This window comes from Larus michahellis, chromosome 2 (assembly GCF_964199755.1).
Source record: "Larus michahellis chromosome 2, bLarMic1.1, whole genome shotgun sequence".
NCBI lineage: Eukaryota > Metazoa > Chordata > Aves > Charadriiformes > Laridae > Larus > Larus michahellis.
Genome location: NC_133897.1, coordinates 140,382,054 through 140,408,682, shown reverse-complemented (window position 1 = coordinate 140,408,682; position 26,629 = coordinate 140,382,054). Strand labels below are relative to the sequence as shown.

Here is a 26,629-nt window from a genome sequence, read left to right as displayed (position 1 = left end):
CATTCCACTTATGAATCCCTGGACCCACCATCCCATGGATCATTCATGGGTTGTTGGGTTTTGCTGCCCAGCATAAGCACTAATAATCACTTGTGTTACTGAATTAATAGAGCAATCAATTCTAACTCTTTTAACAGGGGTGCGATACCCAGATGATATATGACATGCTGCTAAGGTTGAAATCCATTGTGTATTTACCTGGTGACTATGTCTGCAAAAAGGTGAGCATTGTTTTCTCTTTCAAAGAATAATTATAGTATATATTTTAGAAAAAGAGTTCACATATCGGTCAACAGTGTCCTTTAAATAAAATTAATCCTCAATGAATTAGGTAGCATGAAAATAATTAAGGTACTCTTTGTAATAATAACAAAAGTGCTCTCAAGTTTCAACTTAGAACAAGACAATATGGTTTTTATTACTTACATTATCAAACATAAAATTATAGCAATATGGGAAAGTAAAATATGGCTTATCTAATGATACATCATGAAGTGTTAATATTTAAAATGAAGCAAGTTTATTTTTTTATACGTATATACATACAAACCTAGCCTACAGATTTCAATCTATGATGCTTTGCATGTGCTTCGTTTGTGTATTCAGAAACTAGTAAGTGGAATTATCAAAAAATGTAGAAAATACACTTTTTAGGCCATGAAGCATAGGCTCTTTTGCACTTCCTTGTTATTAAATATGCTGCTGAAGTCCTTTAGTTGATGAACAACTTGAACAGTTGATGGAAATGAACAGCTACAAACCTGATTATTATCTGGTCTTCTTTCTCCAAGCTGGCCTAGATAGTTTTACTCCTGTTCAATTATTGTCCCATGTCACAGTTATATCTGCCAGAGTCAGTCCTTGCGCTTGTGCTAAGGAAAAGTAGCGCAAACGTTTATTTCTCCATCATACCAGTAAACTTGTGTATAAGAAAGGGGAAAGATATTTAAAGAGTTTGTCAGATCATTTTAATAAAACATGAGATCTTATGTATTTGTGTTCCCAGGGAGAGATCGGCAGAGAGATGTACATCATCAAACAGGGTGAAGTTCAAGTCCTTGGAGGCCCCGATGGTACAAAAGTTCTGGTTACACTCAGAGCAGGAGCTGTATTTGGGGAGATCAGGTAGGTCCACTGCTATTTTTAATACTTTCTTTAGAACTGATCAAATAATCAATGGTTCTTTAACTCCTCTGTGGCAAGCTACCACAGCTATCATGGCAGGCTAGAAAGTTGGTAGAAGCAACCACGAGGACACTGAGCATGGCAATGCAGGTCAGCAAAGGAAAATCTAAGTGAGCATCAGAGACTAATCCGGCAAGATCCAAGACCCGTGTTTTGGGCAATGTACACAGAAATATACAGACAGATTTATCCTTCAGCACTTCAAAGATTTAACACATCTTCCTGTTCTGAGGCCTGCAGTACAGCAGGAGAAAATGCATTTTCTTGCCTGTATAGTACGAGCAGGTGCCCTTACACAGCAGATGGTAAAAATGATAATTAATTTCCAACAAAGGCGATAAAAAAAATCTAAAATAGCAAATAAAACTGGTTCATTTAGGAGCTGAAGTAGGGATTAAGTTGCCAAAAATCAGGCATCCACATTTGAAAATGTATTTGTTTAAGAGCACACAAAACAATAAAAAGGCTGACAGACCAGATTTTTGGGTGTGAGTTTGTCTGGATGAGAAAATTTTTCTCAGGTAGTTACAAATGTTTTTTATATTCTCCATGTGGTTGCTGTGCAAAATCAATTCATTCTTATGCGCCATGTTCCCCAATTAGACAACCAAGTGCTAGATTTTAGGCACTGCATCCCCTGCTGAGGTTGGCCGGAGGAAAAGTAATAAAATACATGTGCTGCTGCATGCGATAAACTGGATTCTTGATTTCTTCCAGCTGCCTTCCTGTTATTGTTAATCCTCTTGCTGGTAGCTTTAATCTGCCTTTTGAAAAGCGGTAATCAGCTCTGTGCCAGGTTTACACTTATCTTCCACGTGTGTCTCCCTTTGTGGTAGGGGAAACATTCCCCTTTATCCAGTGACATGCATACAGAACTTGCTTAGACCTCAAGTGGAAAACACCTGATATATCCCATAGATACAGACCTTTTCATTGAGAGAGAAAGTGAAATTATATCAGTTCTTTGAGAGAAGGTTATTTGAAACATATTTTTCCGTGTGACAAGATAATACCTGAGCAAAGTCTCAAAAAAAAAAAAATGCTGTAAGTTATGTGGAAAGGCTGAGAATGCGCTAGTTTTCAGTAACGGCTGGATACTGAAAAGATTAAAGAAAAAAAACTACAGCAGCCCAGCTACGTAACAAGCACATAAGTTTCAATTATTTATTAGTCGTGCATTTGCAGCGAGGACTTGATTTCTTAAACTGAGAAACGATAATGATTGGTTTTGAAACAAGGAAGGGATTTTCAAACTTTTGATCTAATACAGATGAGCGCTTGTTTCCACGTGAGAACTACACAACAGCCTTTAAAGATTCATTTCCCAGTACGTGTTACTCTTCGCATAATTGCCAATACGGCCAGTAAAACCCTCGGCAATGCTAGAACTCTACGCTTCTAGTCTTTTTTTATTCATCATTGACCTACTGTGGCAGCATACCTGTTCAGACACACATAATTTGCATATAAATATCAGGCAGAGGATAAACTTGAGGAGAAAATACACAGCAACTGGCAGACATCTCCGAAATTGAAGAAAAGCAAAGACATGAAGCACTAAGTGTATCAGTAGAGATTTATCCTCTTCCTTGCAGTGAAGTGTTAGAAAATAATGAGTTTGTATAGCACCTGTCTATATAAGTTTTGTCAAGGTCTTCTGAATACTGTATAGCAGAAGGAAATGACAAAGATATTCTTTAAGGGATGAAATACTGCTTCATTTAGTATATCCAAGTTTTCCCCTCAGTATTCATAGCGTGGTTATCACCCAATATCAGACTGATTTCCTTCTGATTTCTGAATCAAGATTTGTTTAAAGGAGTACGTCAGCTTCATTCTAAGTGGTCTAACTACATGGTATACAAGCCAATTGCTATTTAATCTCACTCTGTTCAAAATGTATGTAAATGATGCATAAAGACTCTGAGGGCAAAGGAGTTGAAGGAAGCAAAAAATGTTTATTTCAAAAAATCTCCCCGAATTATAGCAGAACGCCAATGCAAGGCTAATGTTCAAGCAAGTCCTTTGCCAATTTTATCCTTGAAAATTATTACAGAAACAGATTAAGTAACAGGAGTTGCCCTCCAATTAACATCTTACCCTCGTTACTACTTTCCTGTATAGATAATATCAGTTTGGGGAAGGAAAATAATCTCAGAATCAGAGGCAAACAGATTGCTGCCTTAATGAGAGCCTGTCCGTACAGACAATTGAGAAAGAGAGAAATTCAGCTATAACACAACACTTCATTAGCCCAGAGGAATTTACGCTTTAAGCCAGATGTCCTCATTCATCCGTTTACTGATATTTCACTAGAACATTTCCTATCAGAAAATGGTAATTCTGGAAAAATTAACACATTTCTCCATTATATGTATATTTTTGACAGGAAGATCTCTAAAGGCTTGGTCTCAGCTTTAGCCTGTCAGCTGTTTTGTAACTTTAAATTTATTAAAAAAAATCAAAACTAAACAGAGCATTTAGCTTTGTGAAATATTATGTTTTCCACTTTGGCCCAGGATTTCCCATGAAGTGGCAGCTGCTGCTTTTCAGTGAGCTCTGCCCTTTGGTGTTTGACATCCTGCTTAGAAGCAAGATTCAGACTTATTTCCCTTCCTGACTTACCAGTTCTCTCCACATGCACACAGGGGCTGAGCTGAGCCGCCACAACCCTGCGTATTCAGCTGATATGCACGCCACTCCCTGGACCAATTTGCCAATTTCAATGAACAGCAGCTTTCTACAGAGATCAGCTATTTAGGAAAAAAAAAAAAAAAAAAAAGACAAGCTGACTCATCACTTTGTCAACTTTATACCTCTAATTAAATTTGCTAGCACGAGGATGCAGAAGTTATCATCTCAAACTAATATTACAGCATTTCAGGCTAACAACTGGAGTAAAAAATGAGAGACAAACAATGTAAAATTCTCTATTAATGTAGATATTACAGTATGAAGAACAATTGCAAGGCAAATGTAGTTAATTTTTAAAAATTGGTCTATCATGTCACTCTTAGCACACTAGCCACAACAGATTCAATCACAAAGTCCATAACTCTGTCCTTAGTCATCCTGTTTGAGCAAGGACTGCCTTACTTGTAAAATTCACCTCACATCATCACCATAATGAAAAAGCTGATCTCTTTAGTCCTAGTCTGCCTTGATAAAATGAGCTTTCTCCTCGGAAAGCCTGAAAATGATTGTTCAATCACTTGTTGAGAAGTGATTCATCAGAACTCAAAAGCTGTTTGCAATTCTCTTTAGCTGCTTTTCTTACTGTGCAAATAGTTTTATTCTATCTGAGGAATTGCGCAGAATTGCTTAAAGAGACAACGATATAGTGCATTTTCAGCTTGAGCTCACATATTGATTGCTATCTTGGGTTGGTTTGCAGAAAACTAGTGTGTGTGTGTGTGTGAAAATAGCCTTGCACACGCAGTTGCAGAGGTCTCATACTATCCCTTATAAATCAAATATAATCTATTATGTGTATGATCTAGTATTTATAAATATGTTCAATAAATATATTTAATATTAAAACAATTTTTTATAAATCAGTTATTAATATTTTGGATAAGTATTAATTCATGTTTTATGAGGTCCAGACTATCCTTTATTAATAACTTTTAAATTTAGAGATTACTAAGTACTCTCTAAATATATTAAATCACTGGAAAATATTTAAGGGACTAATTTTTAGCGTGGATCTACTTGAATACAGTGATAAAGCAATTTTAGTACTAAGAAGAAAATGCAACTTCTCTGGCTTATCACCACAGCTGAGAAGCGAAGTCTCTTCATTTCATTTGCTTAATGCAAGATAAACAATTTAATTTTTATTCATACAACACCTAATTTTTATGTTGATATCCTTCCCATGGCCAACCGCTGCTTGCTGAACTGGTCTAACGCCTTACTTTCAAAACAAAGTAGCCTTCTTTTTCTGGTAGACACATTTGTAACTGTCAGCATGAAAGGCCTTCCTAATCCTTATCATTTGACTTGCCAACATTCAAACATGAGATGTGGTATGTGAGAAAACTGAAAACCAGAGTCCCACAGAAGTTATTCACTCAGGAAAATTAAATTTCTTGGAGAATCATTCATTCGTTGCAAATAATTCTTTCAATAATAAAGGACTTATGCTGCTCTACTTATGATGTAAATAATTTTCAACAATAAAATTGAGGACATGTCAAGTTCACTTGAGGCCTAAAACAAATGCAGTCCTTGCAGTGGGTGTCTCTTGGGAGAAATGTCTTTATCCAGCAAGACCTTTCACAGCCCTGAGCATCTACATACTCCTGAGGAGTAATGATGATTTGCCTTCCCCAGGCAAGAAGGTATTTCTAATCCCAACTGCAAAGGGACTTTACAGAACATCAGATAGAACAGTTGGGTACATAAGCAAGCTTTACAGTGACTTTAATGGAGAACCACCAGCAAAGAGATTCCTCACTAGGGCAAGTAATGATGTGACTGACGATGTTTATTTTCATTGCAGCCTATTAGCCGCAGGCGGAGGAAATCGAAGGACTGCCAACGTGGTGGCTCACGGTTTTGCCAACCTTTTCACTCTGGACAAGAAAACACTCAATGAAATCTTGGTGCACTATCCTGACTCAGAAAAACTCCTCATGAAGAAAGCAAGGTATGTCCTGATAACGTTTTTTAAATCACCTTGTTTAGCTACAGAATAGACAGTTGTGGCTTCTGGACAGATTTGTGTTTCTTTCTTGTAAGAGTAATAGATGTAAACGCATTTGCTTTCAGAGGTCAGATTTGTCTGGTAGTATTAGTGGAAGCCACGGTCTTGGCAGGGATCCCAAGGTTTGTGGAAATGTGGTAAGTAGAATGAAGCCCTGAATGTAGTTGCCTTCTCCATTGCATTAAAGGTAATAAAACAAACAGGAGATAGAGATGCGCATCAGGACTCCTTACGTAGTCAAGAAAGAAACTGCAGGACAGACGTCGGTTAAGGATTAGGTTTTCAAAGATTCAACCAAACACCTGCAATTAATTCTACACAGATACGCTTCAATGCACACACAGACTTGTATGCATTTCCAAAATCTTAAGCATAGTTAGGACTTGTTTTAAAGTAAGGCACAACAAGATGGAAGTACACAGATTTGAGGTGTGCATTTTGTTCAAAGGGATTCTGAAATGGGATTTCAAACCTAAACTGCTTTTTTTCTTGATTTGGCTGTAGCTTGCTGGGATCGCCATTTCCCTAGCTTTTAAAGGGCAAAATATTGTCAGATTTTGCCATAAAATTATGACAAAATGAGCGCCTTGTAAAAGATCCAAATACATGAAACGGTTTGTCGTTATTAGTATACTTCAGCACTCTTACTGTTTTCAGCTGTTGCCTTGTGTTGGTATCAAAGGTTGGAAGGTTGCTCACCGACTTGAAATTCCACCAGCAAAGACTAAACATAGCACAGGAGTGACGTTTTGTTTAGCGGAAGTGCTAGCAGATGGTCGCATTCAGCATGTTACAACAGCCTTGGTTATCAAATGACAGCATCTTGAGAATCATCATGCCCCTGAGGAACAAGGAACCTAGCCACAGAATGGGCTGATTGCCCACTTTTCAAAACCAGCATCAAGAGGTAGAAAGGTGGAACAAATCCACTGACTGGTGGTCCACAGCATTTACCCTTCCTGACTTGTCTTCAGCCTCTTTCTGAAGAGTTGTATGACCATCATTACTTGTTATTCCTATCTCTCTGTCCCCGACTACCTTCTTCCGCTTTCTTGCCCACCTTAATCATATACTCCCACGCCATTAAATTCTGCTTCCTCTAGACAGCCTTTCTCAACTGCAGGAGCTTAATAATCATCCATCCTTCTTATCTGCACTCCCATTTGGGCCCAAAGCCCTCTCTAGATACCAGACTAAATACAGGATATCCTGTTTAATTTTGAAGATATGCAGTACCTGCCCTGTGCTGGAAGCCATGTATTCTGCTTACCTGTCTAGGCATACACTAGTTCTTCCAAAACTCCTGTGTTCTGTGCACAGTCAGCCACGTGCCTAGAAAAACAAGGCACAAACAGGAGATTTGTGCACTGTTTTGATAAAGACTGCAGTTATGTTCAGTTTTGGAACCAAGTTATCAGTTGCTCTGCCCTGGAAGGTTTATGTTAGAGTCCTCTGTGGGATTGCATTGGCCATCCTACACCTTGAAATAACTCAAAGGAGTTATTCAAGCAAGAAATTTGTTCTTATGTCACATACCTGACAGTCACTATATGGTCTTTACATGACCACAAAATGGTTCGGGTTGGAAGGGACCTTAAAGATCATCGTGTTCCAACCCCCCTGCCATAGGCAGGGACACCTCCCACTAGACCAGGCTGCTCAAAGCCCCATCCAGCCTGGCTTTGAACACTTCCAGGGATGAGGCATCCACAGCTTCTCTGGGCAGCCTGTTCCAGTGCCTCACCACCCTCACAGTAAAGAATTTCTTCCTGATACCCAATCTAAATCTACCCTTTTTCAGTTTGAGGCCATTACTCCGCGTCCTATCATTACAATCCCTGATAAAGAGTCCCTCCCCATCCTTCCTGTAGGTCCCCTTTAGGTACTGCAAGGCTGCTATAAGGTCTCCTCGGAGCCTTCTCTTCTGCAGGCTGAACAATGCCAACTCTCTCAGCCTGTCCTCATAGCAGAGGTGCTCCAGCCCTCTGATCATCTTCGTGGCCCTCCGCTGGACCCGTTCCAACAGGTCCATGTCCTTCTTGTGCTGAGGACTCCAAAGCTGGACACAGTCCTCCAGATGGGGTCTCACCAGCATAGAGTAGAGAGGCAGAATCACCTCCCTTGACCTGCTGGCCATGCTTCTTTTGATGCAGCCCAGGATGCAGTTGGCTTTCTGGGCTGCAAGTATGCGTTGCCTGCTCATGTTGAGCTTCTTGTCCAACAGCGTGCCCAAGTCCTTCTCCTCAGGGCTGCTCTCAAGCCATTCTCCACCCAACCTGTATTTGTGTCTGGGATTGCTGTGACCCAGGTGCAGGACCTTGCATTTGGCCTGGTTGAACTTCATGAGGTTCACACAGGCCCACCTCTCAAGCCTGGCAAGGTCCCTCTGAATGGCATCCCTTCCCTCCAGCGTGTTGACCGTGACACACAGCTTGGTGTCCTTGGCAAACTTGCTGAGGGTGCATTCGATCTGACTGTCCATGTTGCTGACAAACATGTTAAACAGCACTGGTCCCAGTACTGACCCCTGAGGAACGCCACTCGTCACTAGTTTCCATGTGGACATTGAACCATTGGACCGCAACCTTTTGAGTGTGGCCATCTAGCCAGTCTTGCATAAACCCATGCAAACTGCTGAAGTGCACTTTTTAAATTCATGACAATAAAAGTTAAAGAAAGTTAAATCTTCACTTCTGGAATTCCCAAAATTACCAAGTACAAAACGCTGGAGAAAATTACAGTATTATGGAATTTACTGTACTTCATGAAAAGCCTTAAGTCAGGGCTTTTGCAAGGATAGAAAAGTTGCCTTGAAAACTGTACAGTAACCTAATAGAAACTGAAAGCACGGGAACCCTCTGCTTTTCACTGGTTCCATCTATCTTGGAACTGCCATCTAATCTTTACCCTCATCATTCATTCTCACTTCTTGTCATTATGGTTGCAAATCAGTACAGCTATAGAAGGGTGTGAAAATCTAGTCCACCACATGATTGGCAGTAATTTTTATATCTTCAGGGTATTTTCTTCTACCGAAGAAGACCAAAAATAAGTACCACCATCTAACCTGACCTATGAGAGATGAGCCATGTTCAGTTAGTTTCGTAAACTATTACTTCCACAAGCCTCAGCAGGACTCCAAATTGAGCACTAAATGCTCTCTGAATTTGCATCCAGAAGGCCACGTCAGAGACTTCCACCTTAGTTATGAGGCATCCGCCCCCTCTCCATGCAACTTCTCCCCTTATAAAACTTTCATCTGCTTTGCAACACCTTAATTTGAGCCTGCACTTGTTTATTCTCCAGGATACAGGTAAGCAATTGGCTGCTCATGGCTTGGACAGGCTTACTCTTTCCTGGGTAAAAAACTGGCTGGCTGGGACCAAAGAGTTGTGATGAATGGAGTTAAATCCAGGTGGCAGCTGGTCACAAGTGCTGTTCCCCAGGGCTCAGTATTGGGGTCAGTTCTGTTTAATATCTTTATCAACAACCCAGACAAGGGGATTGAGTGCACCCTCAGTAAGTTTGCAGATGACACCAAGTTAGGTGGGACTGTTGATCTGCTGGAGGGTAGAAAGGAATTGCAGAGGGATCTGGAGAGGTTGGATCAACGGGCTGAGGCCAATGGTATGAGACTCAACAAGGCCAAGTGCCAGGTCCTGCACTTGGGTCACAACAACCCCAAGCAACACTACAGGCTTGGAGAAGAGTGGCTGGAGAGCTGCCCAGCAGAAAAGGACCTGGGGGTGTTGGTGGACTGCTGTCTGAATATGAGCTGGCAGTGTGCCCAGGTGGCCAAGAACACCAACAGCATCCTGGCTTGTATCAGGAACAGTGTGGCCAGCAGGACTAGGGGAGTGATAATCTCCCTGTACTCGGCACTGGTGGGGCCCCACCTCGAGTACTGTGTTCAGCTTGGGGCCCCTCACTACAGGAAAGACATTGAGGTGCTGGAACGGGTCCAGAGAAGGGCAACGAAGCTGGTGAGGGGTCTGGAGCACAAGTCTTATGAGGAGTGGCTGAGAGAGCTGGGGTTGTTTAGCCTGGAGAAAAGTAGGCTAAGGGGAGACCTTATTTCTCTCTACAATTACCCAAAAGGAGGTTGTAGCCAGGTGGGTGTTGGTCTCTTCTCCCAAATAACAGGCGATAGGATGAGAGGAAATAGCCTCAAGTTGCACCAGAGGATGTTTAGATTGGATATTAGGAAAAATTTCTTCACTGAAAGGGTTATCAAGCATTGTAACAGGCTGCCCAGGGAAGTGGTTGAGTTGCCATCCCTGGAGATATTTAAAAGATGTGTAGATGCAGTGCTTAGGGACATGGTTTAGTGGAGGAGTTGGCAGTGCTAGGTTTACAGTTGGACTCAATCTTAAAGCTCCTTTCTAACCTAAATGATTCTATGATTCTAACTCCAAATTAGAACAGTAGACTCCAACTTTACTAAAGCCTAGGGTAAAACCCTTACCTTTGCCAGGTTTGCTCTTGCCACTGGAGATGGGATGACAAAATTTGCTGGAAAAGTTGCTAGATTTTCATCCACGAACGTGACATTTTAGCTTTGCAGGAACTTTGCTCGGTTTCACAGAACTGATGCGTGTTCGTATTCCGTCTGTTCTCCAGGGTGCTGCTGAAGGAGAAGGGGAAACCTGCTCCAGGACCACCAGCGCAACAACCACGGGGCTTGGCCGATCTGTTTGGGCAGAAAAAGGAAACTCCAAAATTGTTTAAAGCGATGCTTGGAGGTAAAGGAAAAGAAGGCCTTGCTAAGCTGCTGAAGATGAAGAGAGAACAAGACATTCAGGTAATGCCACGGAAAAGAGAGTAGGTAATTCCAGGTGCTGAAGAGGGAAACAGGAAAGATACTGGGAAGGCCTGGGCAAACAGAGTAGATGAAAATGTAGCCTTACTGCAGTCAACAGCAAAACCTCCCAGTAGCTGAGATATAACCACTCTACCTAATCTCTGTAAACACTAAGTCTAAAGTTTGGCTCAAATCTTCCTGGATCTCTTCTAGGCACAGCAGAGAAAGAAAACCAAAGAAAAAAACAAGGAAAAAAGCAAGCAAACAAAAATCCTGAAAGAAAGTTAAGGATAAAATAGACTTTACAAAAGGCACCTGATCTTCTAGTTTTATGTAAACAACAATAAATACAGAAATACCCTAACATAGCAATTTGATCCAGCTGACTCAAGTACACGGTGAACTTTCCAATTCAAAGTCAGATTTTTGACTATCACAAATCCTGAAGACAAAATTTAAAGCTTAGCCCACACAGCTAAAACTGATTAAATCTCTAATATATTGCACTTATGAGAAAACTGTTATTTCAGCTGATGAAAAGTAATTCCCACATTATACTCTGTTCTGAGAAATGTTAATGTTGATAAGAACCTGCTCACTTCTACGTATTTACCCAAAGGTGGCAGAATTCTTTCCTGTCTTTATAGCTGAACTGGCAGTGTTTTTATTTATTTTTTTAAGTTTAATAAAGAACTTCGGTTACACAAATGACTGCAACACTACGACTGGAGCAGAACCATTGCTCAATTTAACGTGTACTTGTGAACTTAACAGCAAATAGGCTTGGCCAAGGAACTGGGGCCCTAGGAAATATGTCAAGATTTACATAACACTTTTTCTTTCTATACTAGTGTAAGTACATAAAGGAAGGCAAGACCTAAGGAGGGGTTGTGTCCCCCAAAACGTGCCTGTTTTACCCTCCTGTATTAACAAAAAGCAGATACTATCACTATCCACAGGCTTCTCCTAGGTTTTTATGTTGACGTTCTGATTCTGAAATTACATTTTTTCATTTAAAAACTGATTTTCAGCACCTGAATACAAATTTACACGGGCTGCATGCCATTAATCACAGTATCCATGCTGTGCCTTTCCACTGCATATACAGGATTGAACTACTTCCTGAAGTTCTTCTGCAGCATGGGAAAACATTTAACTTCTTGTTTCTAGGAAACTCAAGCTGAAGCAGAGAACGAGCCTGAACCAGAGCAGAAGAAACCCGTGGAGCCCACGGGATCATCTGTGCCCCCTGCACAAAAGGAAGAGCCGACTGCAGACGCTAAGCCTAAACCACCTGCAGTTATGCACAGAGGAACCACTAACGAGTCTCTGATCATTAGTATGTCTCCATCCCCCAGAGCAGGAGAAGGAGAGATCCTTAAAGTTGAAGCTAAAGAGAAAACACAGAAATAGATGGCGCTTTAGGCTGTGGCCACATCTATTGCTGAATTCAGAGGGCTAGTGTGACTTTGCTTTTGGGTACAGAAGATTAAAAGCAGACACTACTCAAGAGAAAAGTCTACCCCCAGCTCCTCCTCTTCTCCTGAGGCAACCAGACAAATTACTTATATACTTACCTCTTAACCTTGAGCCTGAGGAGACAACTTCTGGTGTAATAGAAATTAGAGCTCAGACTGTATTTCAGGACCACTTCCTTCTTGTTCGATCCATGCTCCCCCTTCTCTCTTACTCTGTTCTGTTTCTGCTTCTCTTCTTCCCTCTCCTGTTTATCCTCGCTTTCTTATTGCTGTTCCTGTTGCTCAGTTTGCTCTTAGTTTTTGTATGTGTTCTTTTCTATTTCCTTTTCTGGTTTCCCATAATTATCCTTTTTCTTGTTACTGCCCTACTGTTTCTGAGGTTACTTATGTTTCTCTCCATCCTTCTCTCTCCTCCCCTTGTACTTCTAATCAGTGACGTGCTTTTGTGACCAGCATGGCTCAGCACAGAAAGCTGCGATGCTGCGCATTGGGATGTTTTAGCTTGGGACCAAGGGCTATGAAACAAAACCATTGTCAAAAAGGTAAAAATCACAGAATACACAAAGGGGAAGCAGATAGCAGAATTATTGCCAGCCTTTTGAGAGCACGAGCACCTGCTCTAGTTGTCTTCGACCCTGGTGAATAAACATGGCAAAGACTTAGATATTTGTCCCCTCCCAGGGGCGACCTTCAACTCTGGGCTGCCACTTTATGCAAGGGGCTGGGCATTCATAATGCTCTCTGAAGAGCAAACAGTTGATACTGGCTAAAGTTTTGAAGAATCTTGGTATCTAAACTAGCCACTTCAAAAATAAAGGTTATTTTACAAAAAGCAAGATTTACACTTTCTGGCATAGTTTTAACCAATGGTCCATTTGTTCACCTCCATCGTAGACCTCGTTGGATGGTGCAAAGCGAGGGCTGAGCTACATGGTAGGTCTGAACTAAAGCAAACAGAGGGCTACAGCTGTTGAACAAGGAGCTCCCACACTGTCAACCTTCTGCATTGACTCATCACAGAAAGGGATGCAATATTAAACAAAAAGGCTGAAGCTGTGTTTTAAGCTTAATTATCAAATACTTTTTTCTCTTCCACGGGTTTGCGTCTCCTCTCTCTCCCTACCCACTTTCAGTCCCCACTGGATGACAGTTTTGGGAACTAAAACCATTACACAGAGGCCAAGCCAAGAAAACATAAGGGCAGGCTTCACAGCTCCTCAGCTGACCGGCCAACCAAGGCACCACACCAAAATTAAACAATTCACTTTGCAGCATCTGCTCTATATGATCCTGCGGGCTATGCATTCTGTAGGCCTCTTCTTTAAAGCCTTTGAACTTCTCCAGTCACAGGCAAAGCTGGCAGCCTAGCCAGAATCACTAGGAGCTTTGCCTGAGTAAAAGCTAGATGACCGATTCCATACGTTGTATATTCCACACATCCTCCACGACCAAATCTCTTTCAAAAGCAAAGTTCTGTGGCATTAGCAGTGAGGTCAAGGTCCAACTGTTACACAGGAAGAACCATCTTGATTTGTGGGTTACTTGTTATTTGATACGTAAGAAAAAAAGGATGTCACAACAGAGGTAGAAAATGATAAGATGCATCATAAAGATTTGTTCATCTATTGCACAGCCAGGAATGTCTCAATACAATCTCCAAATTAGAAATATTGCAAAACTGCTTCACAAATGAAGTCTTCTGTGAATAATGATGATCTATGAATTGCCTACATAAATGGTATCAGGTAACTTCAAACATTTTCACTGTTGGCATACTTAAGCTCATCAGTCACTTGCTGATGTACGTTAGAAAGTAAGGGCCGAGCCTGCAGCAGCACGCATTACACTGCAGCAATGCAGCATCCCACGAGTTGCTGCTTTGCTACAGCTCTTAAGAGCTCAGGATTGCAGGAAAGGCTTCTGTTCTGTCTGCAAAATTACCAAGTTATGCCCAGCTCTTGAGTTCCTTAGACCCAAAACAAAAAAGGAAAAATGTCAGTGTTTGTTGAAGATTGTGGCCATGCAGAAGTAATATCCCTGTGGTTTTCTCTGACATCCTACTTTTCTGTTGTTGGAGTATTTCACCCTTCCCAGAATTTGTCCATTTTTAAGGGTGGGCAGGAGCAAGAAGGGTCCAAGAAGCCAAGTTGCAACCATTCATAGGGTTTTTCCATCAGAAGGAACAACACAAGAAAGGTCAAGATGTAAGACGTATGAAATCCTTTCAGGAACTAATTCTGCCCTGTGGATTCCTGACTGGTGAAGTCAAGTGAATTACTCTAGAACACTTAGAAGACACTAATTCCAGTATCAAAACTCGCTCACATGCTGCGTGGCATCGCACTCTGCTGCAATGCTTTGTCTCTGGTACCTCTGTTTCCCAATAAAGCATCTCAGACTCGACTGCATTTGAATGCAAAGAAACTGAAGGGTGGCACAGGACAACGTAGTGTCCTGCTAAAACTAAAAATACCAAAAAAAACCCTATAAATAACCAAATCTCCAGGCCTCTCTACTTAAAATGTAGATGCCGTTCTGAAGAAGTCTGGGAAAACCTGATAATAATTGTATGAAATAGCATGTAAGGAGAACTCTAATGTGGCAAAGAGCATGGAACAGTCACCGGTAAAACATCCAATTTCAGAATATCTTCCTGCTAAAAGCCAGCATGAGATGCTTTATGAAATATACTCTGCACATTCAGAACCACTGAGGGAAAAGGCATTTTTCCTCTCATCTGGTAATACTGAGCTGCTGAGCCTGTGGAATACTGATCACAGGAACTGCAAAAGCAGCATTTATCATTACGTAGGAAATGCTGAGTACAAAAGCACAATGGAAGAACAGTATACTGAAATTATATTTTTAATGCATAGGCATTGTAAATCAGTTAACTTCATCAGAACTGAAATACATAGGAAAGTAAAAAACTCTGGTTACACGTTATTCCTCTCCTGTACAGATGTATATATTACGATCATTAAATGGCAAAAAGCATCCGATTATGAAGACTGCTATACATCCTTTTTATCACAAGGTGGCGCAAGTGACACACAAGCACGCTTCGCTTTACAAAACTGCCAATAATTTGCTTTGTCACCCTCAAGCTAATAAGGCATTTTTTACATGTAAAAATAAACAAACAAAAAAAGGCAAAACAAAAAAATAACTCCCCTCCCCCTTGACACACCATCATCTGCATTCTTTGACTCAGAACATTGCTTCAGCCTAACTTGGAAGTTTCCAAATTTTCCAAGGGGCTGTTAGCTGTACGCCTCTACAGGTTACACCAGGCAAATGGTTCTTGCCACTGTCAGGTCTGAAACATTTTCCTTTACCCAGAACAGGTCCCATTAAGCAGCAGATGTCATCGATACACTATTTAATTCCATACGCTTGAGGAATCTGGGGGTACTTTTCCAGCAAGAGATAATGAATTCTCTACTATAGAAACTCAGAATTTATATATAGAATAGAGACAAAAGGGTTTATGTATTTTATATGCAGCAGATATTTAGTACAGTAATTTTAGTATAATAATACCTATTAACATACTTAAATGCATTTAAATGTGCTTCCACAGCAACTTAAAACAGAATTGGTAACAAAAACTCAGATGCAGCATTATATTTTTGGCAGACAGCTCAGAGGAACTTCAGTAGTATCCTGTACTCCTATCAGTAGTACTCGTCCACTGCTCTGAATCTAGACAAAGCATTAATACCGCATCCAGTTATCTCTGTACATGGAGCATGTTGCAATGAAACAGTTCACTGTTCCAACAATCATACAATATCAGTATGCAGCAGCGTGACTTAGGTTCACTACAACTACTTCCTTGATCTTAATATTTTGTGTTGCATATCCGGCATGACACTTAATTATAATTTATACATAAAGTAACAACGCATTTGCACTACACTGATAAAAAGATGACTGTAGATTTTTATATAAACAAACACATGAATTAGATTTCAAAAAAGAATGAGCTTGGCTTAACATGAAACAAAATCTCCCCCTTAGTATTCCTCTACTGAAACTATTTAGGACCCCTTCCAAGGAAAATGGAGTGAAGAATAACGTATTAATCCATGATTGGTAACTAATCAACTGCCTACAAAACATTTAGTATGTTGTACAGGATGCGCAAAACAATCTCGATACATGTATCCTTCATCCATCAATGTTAATGCAAAAAAGTGTATGGGGAAAAAAAAAAAAACAACTCAAAAAACAACAGAGCAGCTCCAGCAGATGAGAGTCACATACACCATGACCTGGTGCAACCTTGAGTGCTCAAGTATGGTAAATTTAGTGCTAGTTACACTAAACACGTTACAGCTACACCATCCAGAATCAGATCAGTCGGGTGTCTAACTCTAAACCACTTCAAATGTGAAACTGCAAAATTAATGTTTAGGATGGGCATTTTGGAAGTGATAAATAAGACCTTTACATCCACTTACGTTACATGCACTGGCAGGATCAGAAGAGCTCCTCAGAAAGCAGTATGCAACTGGAAGACAAGGAAGCTTCATCTGTCCACTAAGGACATGATTTACACCTGGTGTAAACAGTGAAGAGAAAGCTCAAGCCACGAAAATAAACCAGAAACTGTCTGCCCTAGAGAAACGCAATATGATTATAGGATTAGAGCTTACAGACTTTCTTATGTCTTCCTACGGGGAGGGAAGAGGCAAGATGGGGGTTTTTGCAGGCACTTTTCATTAGTGAGCTTATGAAAAAGAAGCACGATTCAAAATATGACAAAACCAACATAAGTAAAGTAGCACTTTCAAGAACTGTCTTTGCTTGAAAATATGCAGTTATAGATCAGACAAAACTTTTTAACTGAAAAGTGCATTCCCACTTCACAAAAAGCCTTTTAAAGATCAATAGTCATGATTGTTTTATGGAAAAAGACACAATAAAACAAAACCCCAATCCTGTTTTCCAGCACAGTACACACTGAAACACACCTTATAGCCTTTACACTAGTAGCCTCAAAGGCCACTAGTATTTTTCTGAGATGTTAGAGGTTTACCTTGATTCACCATAGTTATTCCTGTACCACCTTAAGAGACTGCATACTATAAAAGAGTTTATACTTTAATGACTTCTTTGGCTCATGTTCACACAGCCCTGAATCCCAGGCATTGGCCAAAGGCACTGAAGTGCCAAACGTGAAATAGGCATGCCAGGAGGGCCTTTATGCTCTGTTCTGGCGCTTGTCTAATTATGAAACTCCTGTGACAAAATTGTGTTATGGTGGCTTAATACAGAACCCTGAAGTATTCCAGATTCGCTGAAGCACAGAGAAAATTTTATCTGCTTGGTGGGGCTACACCCTCTTTTTCATTTCAGACTGGTTTTCTGATCACTGGGAAACTGCAGTCCTCAGTGTTGATCCCCACAAAAGTAACTGAACATTCCCACTGGCTGTGTTTATCAAACTGGCAGCTGTCCCACTTCCAGCTGCTCTCCCCCTTCTCTCTGCATATTCAACCTCTTTTTTTTTTTTTACTCTTTTCAAAACAAAATGCACCCACATAAGCCCTATCTTTCAAATCAGCACCAAGTTTTAACACAATTATTTTGGCCCTCAAAAGGCACACTTGGCAAAGTGATTTGCAGGCAAAAGCTAACAGACATTACCATACAGAGGTGAGTGTATACATGTATATAGAAGTATCTTGAGAACCCAAGCCTGTAGATACAGCGAGTAAAACAAGCGCAAAGTCTCAGCTCCCCTGCTCAGCCCATTCACTTGGCAGCAGGATTCTTGGGAGGCTGCAGTTTGTAGGTGCTGAAGTAGTTCACCACTTGCTGAGGGACTTCTGCCAGGACACACTGTGCCAGAGCTTCCTTTGGAGACTTGTGAAAAAAAGAACACCAAGTTTCAGTTTCCACCAACTGTTAATGGTGATCCTAAGACGGGTAATAAGCACCTAGTCTACTAAGCCAATTTAAAGTCTGACATTTTACAGAGGTAAATTACACAGTGCCCTTCTGGGACAGATGGAACTTCCCTGACATCTTTACCTTCTCACTCCCATTACCAGAAGCCAGCTGGCTGCCTTGCTCCCCTGAAGTAATAGGAGCTGGGTGTGCAAGGTGCTGCCATGTCTGAGGATACCTTTTGTCATATGAAATACATGCGCACACAAAGTGCAGATATCGAACTTCAGCCTTGTAAACACACTTCCACTGTTTGCTTAAGATAACCCTTCAGGGGCATGTCTAATCATCTGCAACCTTTTGCACCAAGTCTCATCCCCAGTAACTGTATTGCTACAGAGCAGCTCTTCTAGACACACTATTTTTACTCTAAGACTAGTATCCATGGGAAAGCAAAGCACCCCTTTTTCTAGAAACCAAAAGCATGTGAATATATAATTTTATACTGAATATTAACTCTATTTCATCTACATCCAGGTGCATTATTCAGTAAGCATATGCTATATTGATTTTGCTCTCTTTCTCCTTTCAGTTTGCCTGAGTTGCTCTGAGTTTAAACAACAAACTTGTATCAAAAGTGAATATAAAAATACAAAGACAAAATAAGAAGGTATGAGGAGTATTATTGACAGGGTTAATATTAAGAACCAAAACAGAACTAGAACATATTAGGATGGAAATAAAAATACTGATCTTATCTTCCCCCTCCTGAGAAAATTTTTGTGGGGTTTTTTTTTAAATCAATTTTTTTCCCATCGATATGACCTTTAAAAGTCAGACTATATTAGCCTGTGAATATTTTATTGGGTTCTACAGCAAAAAATCAGGACTCCATTCTTTCACCGTCCTTTTTTTTTTTTATGTATTTGCATAATGAAAATGAAAACTGTCACCATTATTGTGCCCACACACAAATTCTACTGATTATGACCTCCCCGATTTAGTCTTGAATTTTAACACTGCACTAAAATGTGAGACTAATCCACATTTACAAATAGGCATCCACAATAAAAAGGACTTTTCCATAAGAACAAAAGCACAGTAAGTTCTTCTTCTCAAATGAAAAACACATCCATCTGTTTAATCAAGTCTGAGGAGATCCCCCTGTAGCAACTTGTCAGAAATGCAGTGCTCAAACCAGAAATGGAGTCCTTTTAAACATGAATCAGCTCACCTAATGAGAATTCTACAGATGCTGAAGTCTTCTGTCCTTTTTTTTTTTTTTTTTAATGTTTGATAAAGACCTATCTCAGACTTCAGAGTTCATTTTAGAGATAGTGCAAAAGCTTAGGAATATACGTAGGATATGCTAGCAAACCCAGCATGCCTCTACAACATTTATTAAACATGCCATTAAGATTACTTACATTTTGGAACTTCCTGAATGGCACAAACTGGACAATGTCTCTGACAGCTGCTTCTCCTGATGAGGACCTAAGAACTCCATTGTCACCATCAAGAAACTCCATAGCATCGAAGTCTGCTCCTCCAACACCAACAATGATAATGGACATGGGCAATTTTGAAGCATTAACTATGGCAGTTCGAGTTTGATCGAGGTCTGTTATCACACCATCCGTTATGATCAGAAGTATAAAGTATTGCTGTCAAATCAATAAACATCACCTTATGACAAAGCAATAGAAAACATGTAGGCATGTACATGAAAAAAAATGCACATACAGACTACACACTGTTGTCACTTTGAGCATGTCCAATGCACTCACTGAGTTTTTACAATCAGACATCTAAGTTGTGGTCAGGCTTCATCTGTACAATCTAAAGAAATTTGTAAGGACAACATAATCAATCTTTTAAAACAAGTAATCTTTAGGCAGCCACCTTCCAAAAACCCAATGGTATCACCCTTTTCCTCTCCAAAATCCCCAGACAAACCAAGAGTTAACCTGCCTTCTAAGTATTTGTCCTGGGATAGAAGGCAATTTATTGAGGTTTTGGACAAATTACACCTGTGAAACTTGTATTTGTCTCCTTTCTGGTCTATCAATACATTTATGAAATGCTACCCTTTGCTTCATTCAGTTAAGAATAAATGAACAAAAGAATGCTACCAAGGGTAATGGAACAGGCCTTCATTTTTTTCAGTGTATCCCTAAAATCCTAAATATAGATTAAAACACATCTTTTTCTGCTGAAAAAAAACAGCATGCCCATTTTCAAATCCCTTTAAGCATGCTTTCTAGCTGCTTTATGAAGTGAATTACCAAGGCATCTGAGACCACCTTGCAGTATTTCAATAATTTGTTCAAGTACCACTTGGATTGCTGCCACTATACTGCCAGGGCTCCTAAACGTTGGCACCTTAGCCTCCATTCCGGATTGAAGTATCACGGAGCAGCTAGAAGTAAAAAGTTCAGAAACTATCAAACACTTTTTGAACTTCTGGTCTTCTCTAACTTCATTCATTTCAGATGATTACTGGGCAGCACAAATTCAAGTTCCAAAGGTACTCACAGTATTCTTAGAAGTCTTCCTCTTCAGTACTTTGCTTCCCATCTTCCCCTATCTGCCTCTGAAATAATTGGTTTTCCCTTATCTCCTGTGTTCAAGTATCACCTTTTTTCATTGCTCCCCACCACTCCATTCCCCTACTCCAGCAAAACTGTCTACAAAGCAACCATGATCAGAGAAGGCTAAGACCAGCAGCATGATAGCACATCCCATTGGATTTATTTCTCTCTTCTTACACTTCCTCCATAATGGAAAAAAAAAAAACACCACCAAAACCCAACTCAAACTATCTACAATACGCGTTAAACAGCAAGGCTGCAAAATTTCTTCAATGTATCCTTTCAGGCAGAAAAAAAATAAATCTCTTGCTAAGCATATTGCACGCTCAGGAGGAAAAAAAAAAAGAAAGATTACAAGAGGTTTTGCACCTTTCCCAATATATATTCGTGACAGTTACTACTGCAAGACTACCAAGACAAAACCTCATAAACCTCTTGACATACAAAAATCCATAGCTCTTTTCCAAATTGGTTTCCACAGGTACTTTTATATGCAAAAATAGCTAATTTTATTTTCTGATTTTACTACCTATCTGAATACCAGTATTTGCTATAATCAATGATTTAGGATAGATACGGCTTCAGGTTTGCTGAACTTGCATGGATTATCATCTAAATGATTCGATACTTCAGATTTGCTCTTCAGACTTCCTATTTCTTAATATGATCAACTCATGCATACAATTTTAATAGGGAGGAGGGCACAGCACATAAAGCTTTATAGTATGGACAGTTAATTGTCTTTGTTGATACCTAGGTGTCATGAACTATATCCTCCATTTCTTTGTTACCTTACTTAATTCTCTCAGCTATCTGACATGAAACAAGGTTTAGTTGATTTTTCTCAGCTGAAGTTAAATCATTGTCCTATATGCAAAGGTTTAAGTTAGACTAACAGCTGTATGGCACTGCAAGAACTTTGAACAGAAGATACTGTAAAGGTGCCCTGCATTTTTAAGTTGGTATTTCAACTCTGAAGAGTTTGTTTAGTTAATTTAGGAGAGAATTGTTGCGTACAATCTGCAAAAATCAGTTTTTATCTTGTGTTAAGGGTACCAAACACTAATTCACAAGGTAAACGGCCAGTTGTTGAAACAAGTACACTTACAAGCTTAAAAGAGAAAAATAGTATTCAGAAACCAAAAGGGAAAGAACAGAGTAAGAAAAATACACACTCTCCCATAAAGAACTTACAGATGCTGTTTGCTGTTGTGTAGCTGCAGCAGCAAATCTTGCCACATGATTTATAATAGGAGAAAAATTTGTTGGCCCATATAACTTCACTTGAGGAAGACAAGCCCGATACGCATCGACGATGCCTTGGACTCCTAGAGAACACAAATAGATCATATTGATTTTTTCGTATTAGAATTAGGATATTTGGAAGCACTTGATCTTCCTAAAACACTGTATGTATCAGTTATTTAAAGTGACAGTGCAAAGATTTAAAACTAGCCATGATGAAAAAAACGATTCACGAGCAATGGACATCTTCAGCTTGACCAATGTTTAACGCACATGCTTAATGTGCTTGGCTTTATGTGAACAGAAAGGCCAAATACTGTGTGCTCAAGCGTGTGTCACTGAATTACAGCAGTTCTCTTTGCCTGGCAGCCTGTGGTAGTTGGTGTGATCAGAGAGCTCACATTGAACAGGCACTAGCAGCATCATACTGAAACCAGACAGCTCCACGCCAGCAGTGAAGCAGAATGAAGTGGCTTGACAACATGAGAACTTTTCCCAGCTTACCTGTACTGTGCCCTAGCTGTTTAAACCACTTTCACAAATCATTACAGAAAAGAGACCAAATGCTATTTCTAATAACTAAGGGAATGGTTATAAAGTTGTTTCCTGCTACATGGCTAAACTCATTATTTAATTGGAACAATATGTTTCACACTTCTCCTTCAAGTGGTTTTCATGCCTTCAACTTAGACATTTTATTCTCTGGGTGTGATGTTACTTTCTCAGACTTACCATTACAGAATGGGTTTGATGGGTTAAAATTTAATGGGAACTCATGTGAGACCTGTCAACAGACAAAAGACATAGTCAGGGCCGTATATACAATCTCCTCCTGAAGTAAGTGCTTTTACTTGTCTTATGTAATGCATTTACACATTCCATTACCTGAAAGGAAGGAGGAATTTGTGCACCAAATCCAAAGGCTGGAAACATCTTATCTCTAAAAAAGCAATTTTAAAGAAAATAAGTGAGTGCCTGCCTTTAAAAGCTGTCATAGTTCAGTAAGCTTAGCTAATCAGTGCTGCTCTTGATCATTAAAAATGTTGTTTATTAAGCATTAAGACACAAAATTAAATGGCAGTTCTCCCTTGTAATTGTTTTTAGGACCAAAACCAGTCTTTAACACCAAATTGGCAAGAACACAAGCATTTATTTAAATTAATGCTGCTCTTTACATTACAGATGAAAAGCCTTGCTTGTCTGCTGTAAACAGAAGCTTCTGCTTGTGATTATGTGACTGTGCAGTGATTATGAAGTCTTTTCTTAGCTCTATGCTCAGAAGTTTCATTCCCATATACCTGCTGACATCTTCAACACTGGTTTAAGAAGCTACCACAAAAACTTACACATGTCTAAAAAATGATTTAAATAAAAATCTAAAACTTACGTATCATAATCCTGAATGACCAGTCCTACAGACCAAATGGCTTTTAGGTATTCGTTAACTCCATTAGGGCTGAGGTAATGCAGAGAGTCTGGAGAGCGGGGGTCCCCATTGGAGCCTGTAAAATCTATCCCCACCTGTCAAATGTAGTATTTGTATCAAATTCCTGTTAGAGGTAAAATGATGTTTCTTATCTCTGTCAAAGCCAAAGCGAAAATCATGAAAGAGTTGTAAGCAGTAGTTACCAGGGCATCTACAAATCTAACAGGTACACACTTAGATGCAGCTTTCTTGGAATATCAGCGCTCTTAGAACAATGCCACTACAAAACCAGCAGAAGCTCTGCATCTCTCAGAAGGGCTGAAGTGACTTTCATCTGTCAGGTTTTCACTGTGTTTACTTTCCGTTACCGTTCACAGCAGCTCTTCAATAACTGTTAAATTAATTTCATCCTGTCTCTTGCCATACACATCTTTCCTCTCAGAAGCACAACTAGCCAGACACCACAGGAGCCTAGAGATAAGTTCTTTCTCTGACCTCAACAGATCTTCTCTGTTTTTGTGATGAGGCATATTACCAGGGTGAAGACATTACTGTTATTTGTGCTGCATTTGGTTCGCGAATTACATAACTTAAGGGTCCTAAGCCATACGATGGCTTCTTTAAGTTGCCTTCATTAAGCAAAGGGCCTTGAAAACCGCCATCAAGGGCAAAAGTGAAATCTCTGGTCAAAGGGGGAAAAAAAAAAAAAAAAGAGTCCCCTTACGAAAAGGAAACTCGAAGTATATCAGAAAACTGTAAATTTCTCCTTGGCCTCCACCCACACAGCTCACCTAGCTCTTAACAAATGTAACTACAGGTTCAGAACTTTCTGCCACGAATAATTTTTTTCTAAACAGACTAGATGGACTCTGGCAAAATGGCTTTCCCCTTCCACGCTACAGAGCAAAAACAAACAAAACAATTTACAATAATCAAATGAAGAGCAGTAGCGATCAACTATATACTTCAGTTTGTTCCAAAACTCAAAAGCTACTTTATATAAATGATTTAACTTACTGTGAAATTCAGCTGACACCCACCCATGATGTAATCAAGGAATGTGCACTCTACTATGATCTAAAAATAGAAGATAAAAATTATTTTTTTTTTAATGGGAGAAAAACAGTAAGTATTATTGCAGCAACTTCTGAGGTTCCAGATTTATCTTTACTCATGCAAAGCACTACTTTTACTCTATAGATATCCCATCCACATTTACAGTGTGTGCCATCACACACTCAATGAACCAGAATCTGGCCTTTTAGAAAATTACAGGCAGACAACAAAAAAGCACTGTAATTTATAATAACAACATGTAACACCAGACTTAACCAGATTTTAATTCACCATAAAACAGTAAGTTGACAAACGCAGTGATTCAGGAATGGCCTTGCAAATTGTTAAGTGACTTTTGCCATATAGATGGCATCTTCAAGAGAAAGTGAGAGGACAGGACACATGATTCAGTGTCAATCTATCTCCTTATATGAATCAGAGCCCTTAAATATTTACTGTCTCTAGAGCTTTCGACTTTTTAAAGTTTCTTACAGTTTGAGGGTGAAGGCATACTAGATGAGAGTTGTTATGCTCAAACACTTAAAAACAAAGAGTCATACTAGAATGTATTACTGACCTCACAGTGCTTAACGCTGACAATGCCAGAGTTCTTATAGTTTTTTTTCTTCTGTCTTTTCTTTTCATTGATGCACTCAAATTCAACCTGCACGAATGCAAACAAAACCAACCAAAGCACTATAAATATCATTTATGCAACAAATTTAATAATTCTTCATTCTAGGACTGGTACTTTGGGCTTGTTTAGGAATTCAGTTTATTTCACTATCAAGCAAAATTAAACCCAGCCTGCCCAAAATCAGCAAGAAAAAAAAAAAAACATTATCAGAATAGAAATCTTCTCTCACCCAAAAGCTTACAAATATGTTTGTTCAGACAACTTTATTTTCAATAAGACAAAGAAATTCTGTACCATTTTCCCCTCTGAGGATTCTACTAACAACTTTCTTTTCGCTAAAGACACAGTGATTCAGGCAAAGCATCACAGCTGTAGCAGTAACATACAAAATAAGAGGTACAATTTTAAGCTTTTCAAAATCAGTTGTTGAGGCTTCACCAACTAAACCAATACCTTAACCTCCAAGCGCAATGAACAGCTAAGCCAGGTTAAGAAGCCCCTGCCAGCACACAGTCGTGATGGCACAATGCAGCATCTGGTGCATAAGTAGTTGGAGGAGGTATTCCAGTCACGCTTTCTGGCTCAGTGCCAGAAACAGGTTCCACTGCTTTGGTTTAAGTTAATTAAGTTTTTAAAAGTGATCTTGCAATTAATCTCAAGCGAAAAAATGCACTAACAAGGTCAGCACCTGAGAAGTCTACATGCCTCTTATCTTCTTTTTTTTTTTTCTTTTTTTTTTTTTTTTTTTTGGACATTTCACCACCAGCATCACTCCTACTGGATGGAAATTGTCTTTCAGGGACTTGGTTTTGTACTATGTCAACTGGTGAGGTACTTGCCAACAATGGCCACGAGATACCTTGCATTTACAATCTTTCAACTACATTTTATAGTCCTCCAACCAGAGCTCACTAACAGTATGCTTTGGGGGAAAATACCTTAAGGGAAGGGATTAAAAATAAATAAATCAGCAATTCTCCAGAGAATGAGAAGCCACCCAGTTACTTCAGTCATACAAGATGAGCTTTTTCAGCAACTGAGGATACAGAGTCACACCCGTGCTCACCTCAAGGAAACTTGAGAGAAGTTGTACCAAATCTCCCACAGGTGCAGCTGATGCCAGAATTGTGGGAGTAACTGAAGATCACACTTGGAGTACATAAATTCAAGTTCTAATGTGCACCAGAAATATTTTACAGACATTACCAAATTAATCAGATCACACAGGAATAGGGGTTAGTTCCTTTTAAAAGTAGAAGAAATCTGGAGCACATTATTTGTGTTGACTCTTATCTTCGCTTCATCTTACTGACAGCAGTAAGTTACTTAGAGTAGGTAGGTACATGAGCCACAGTTCTCAGGAAAATAACTTTCTTAAAGCATTTCCAAAACCAGCACAGGCAGATTATAATTTAAAATATCTTTTCTTTAAATTCAAAAGAGACCACACCTATTATGCTACTAGGGGAGCAATGAAAATAGATATTTGTATTCTCAAGGAGCCTTTACACAACACACTTCACACTGCATGGGAACTGACTATCACAGTTCTTAATAGAAAATTTGTTCTTGAAAGAGTAAACATACACATGTGCTAGGTTTGT

At 39.6% G+C, this 26,629-nt stretch overlaps 2 protein-coding genes and 1 long non-coding RNA gene across 6 annotated transcripts in view; 1 reads left to right on the top strand and 2 right to left on the bottom strand.

Annotated features, from left to right (window-relative positions):
* The window catches only part of CNGB3 (cyclic nucleotide gated channel subunit beta 3), a 65,940-nt gene extending 53,724 nt beyond the window's left edge, over window positions 1–12,216 (top strand). Inside the window, exons 14-18 of the mRNA XM_074577384.1 lie at window positions 138–221; window positions 1,007–1,125; window positions 5,690–5,836; window positions 10,514–10,694; window positions 11,865–12,216. Of these exons, the coding sequence (XP_074433485.1) occupies window positions 138–221; window positions 1,007–1,125; window positions 5,690–5,836; window positions 10,514–10,694; window positions 11,865–12,107 (774 nt within the window). The 3' untranslated portion in view covers window positions 12,108–12,216. The remainder of the gene's footprint in view (window positions 1–137; window positions 222–1,006; window positions 1,126–5,689; window positions 5,837–10,513; window positions 10,695–11,864) is intronic.
* On the bottom strand, window positions 3,804–10,583 carry LOC141739667 (uncharacterized). The gene is made up of 3 exons (XR_012585771.1): window positions 10,359–10,583; window positions 7,164–7,225; window positions 3,804–3,938 (listed from the first exon to the last, which is right to left on the bottom strand). It is a non-coding gene; the product is annotated as an uncharacterized LOC141739667 (long non-coding RNA).
* A 2,805-nt stretch (window positions 12,217–15,021) lies between the features above and the next one.
* CPNE3 (copine 3) overlaps window positions 15,022–26,629 on the bottom strand; it is a 33,031-nt gene continuing 21,423 nt past the window's right edge. For all 4 annotated transcript variants that reach the window (XM_074577386.1, XM_074577389.1, XM_074577387.1 and 1 more), the window contains 8 exons: window positions 24,966–25,052; window positions 24,350–24,409; window positions 23,294–23,427; window positions 22,792–22,846; window positions 22,639–22,690; window positions 21,856–21,989; window positions 19,498–19,734; window positions 15,022–18,046 (listed from right to left, as the gene is read on the bottom strand). In XM_074577386.1, coding sequence (XP_074433487.1) covers window positions 17,936–18,046; window positions 19,498–19,734; window positions 21,856–21,989; window positions 22,639–22,690; window positions 22,792–22,846; window positions 23,294–23,427; window positions 24,350–24,409; window positions 24,966–25,052 — 870 coding nt within the window. In that variant the 3' untranslated portion in view covers window positions 15,022–17,935. The remainder of the gene's footprint in view (window positions 18,047–19,497; window positions 19,735–21,855; window positions 21,990–22,638; window positions 22,691–22,791; window positions 22,847–23,293; window positions 23,428–24,349; window positions 24,410–24,965; window positions 25,053–26,629) is intronic.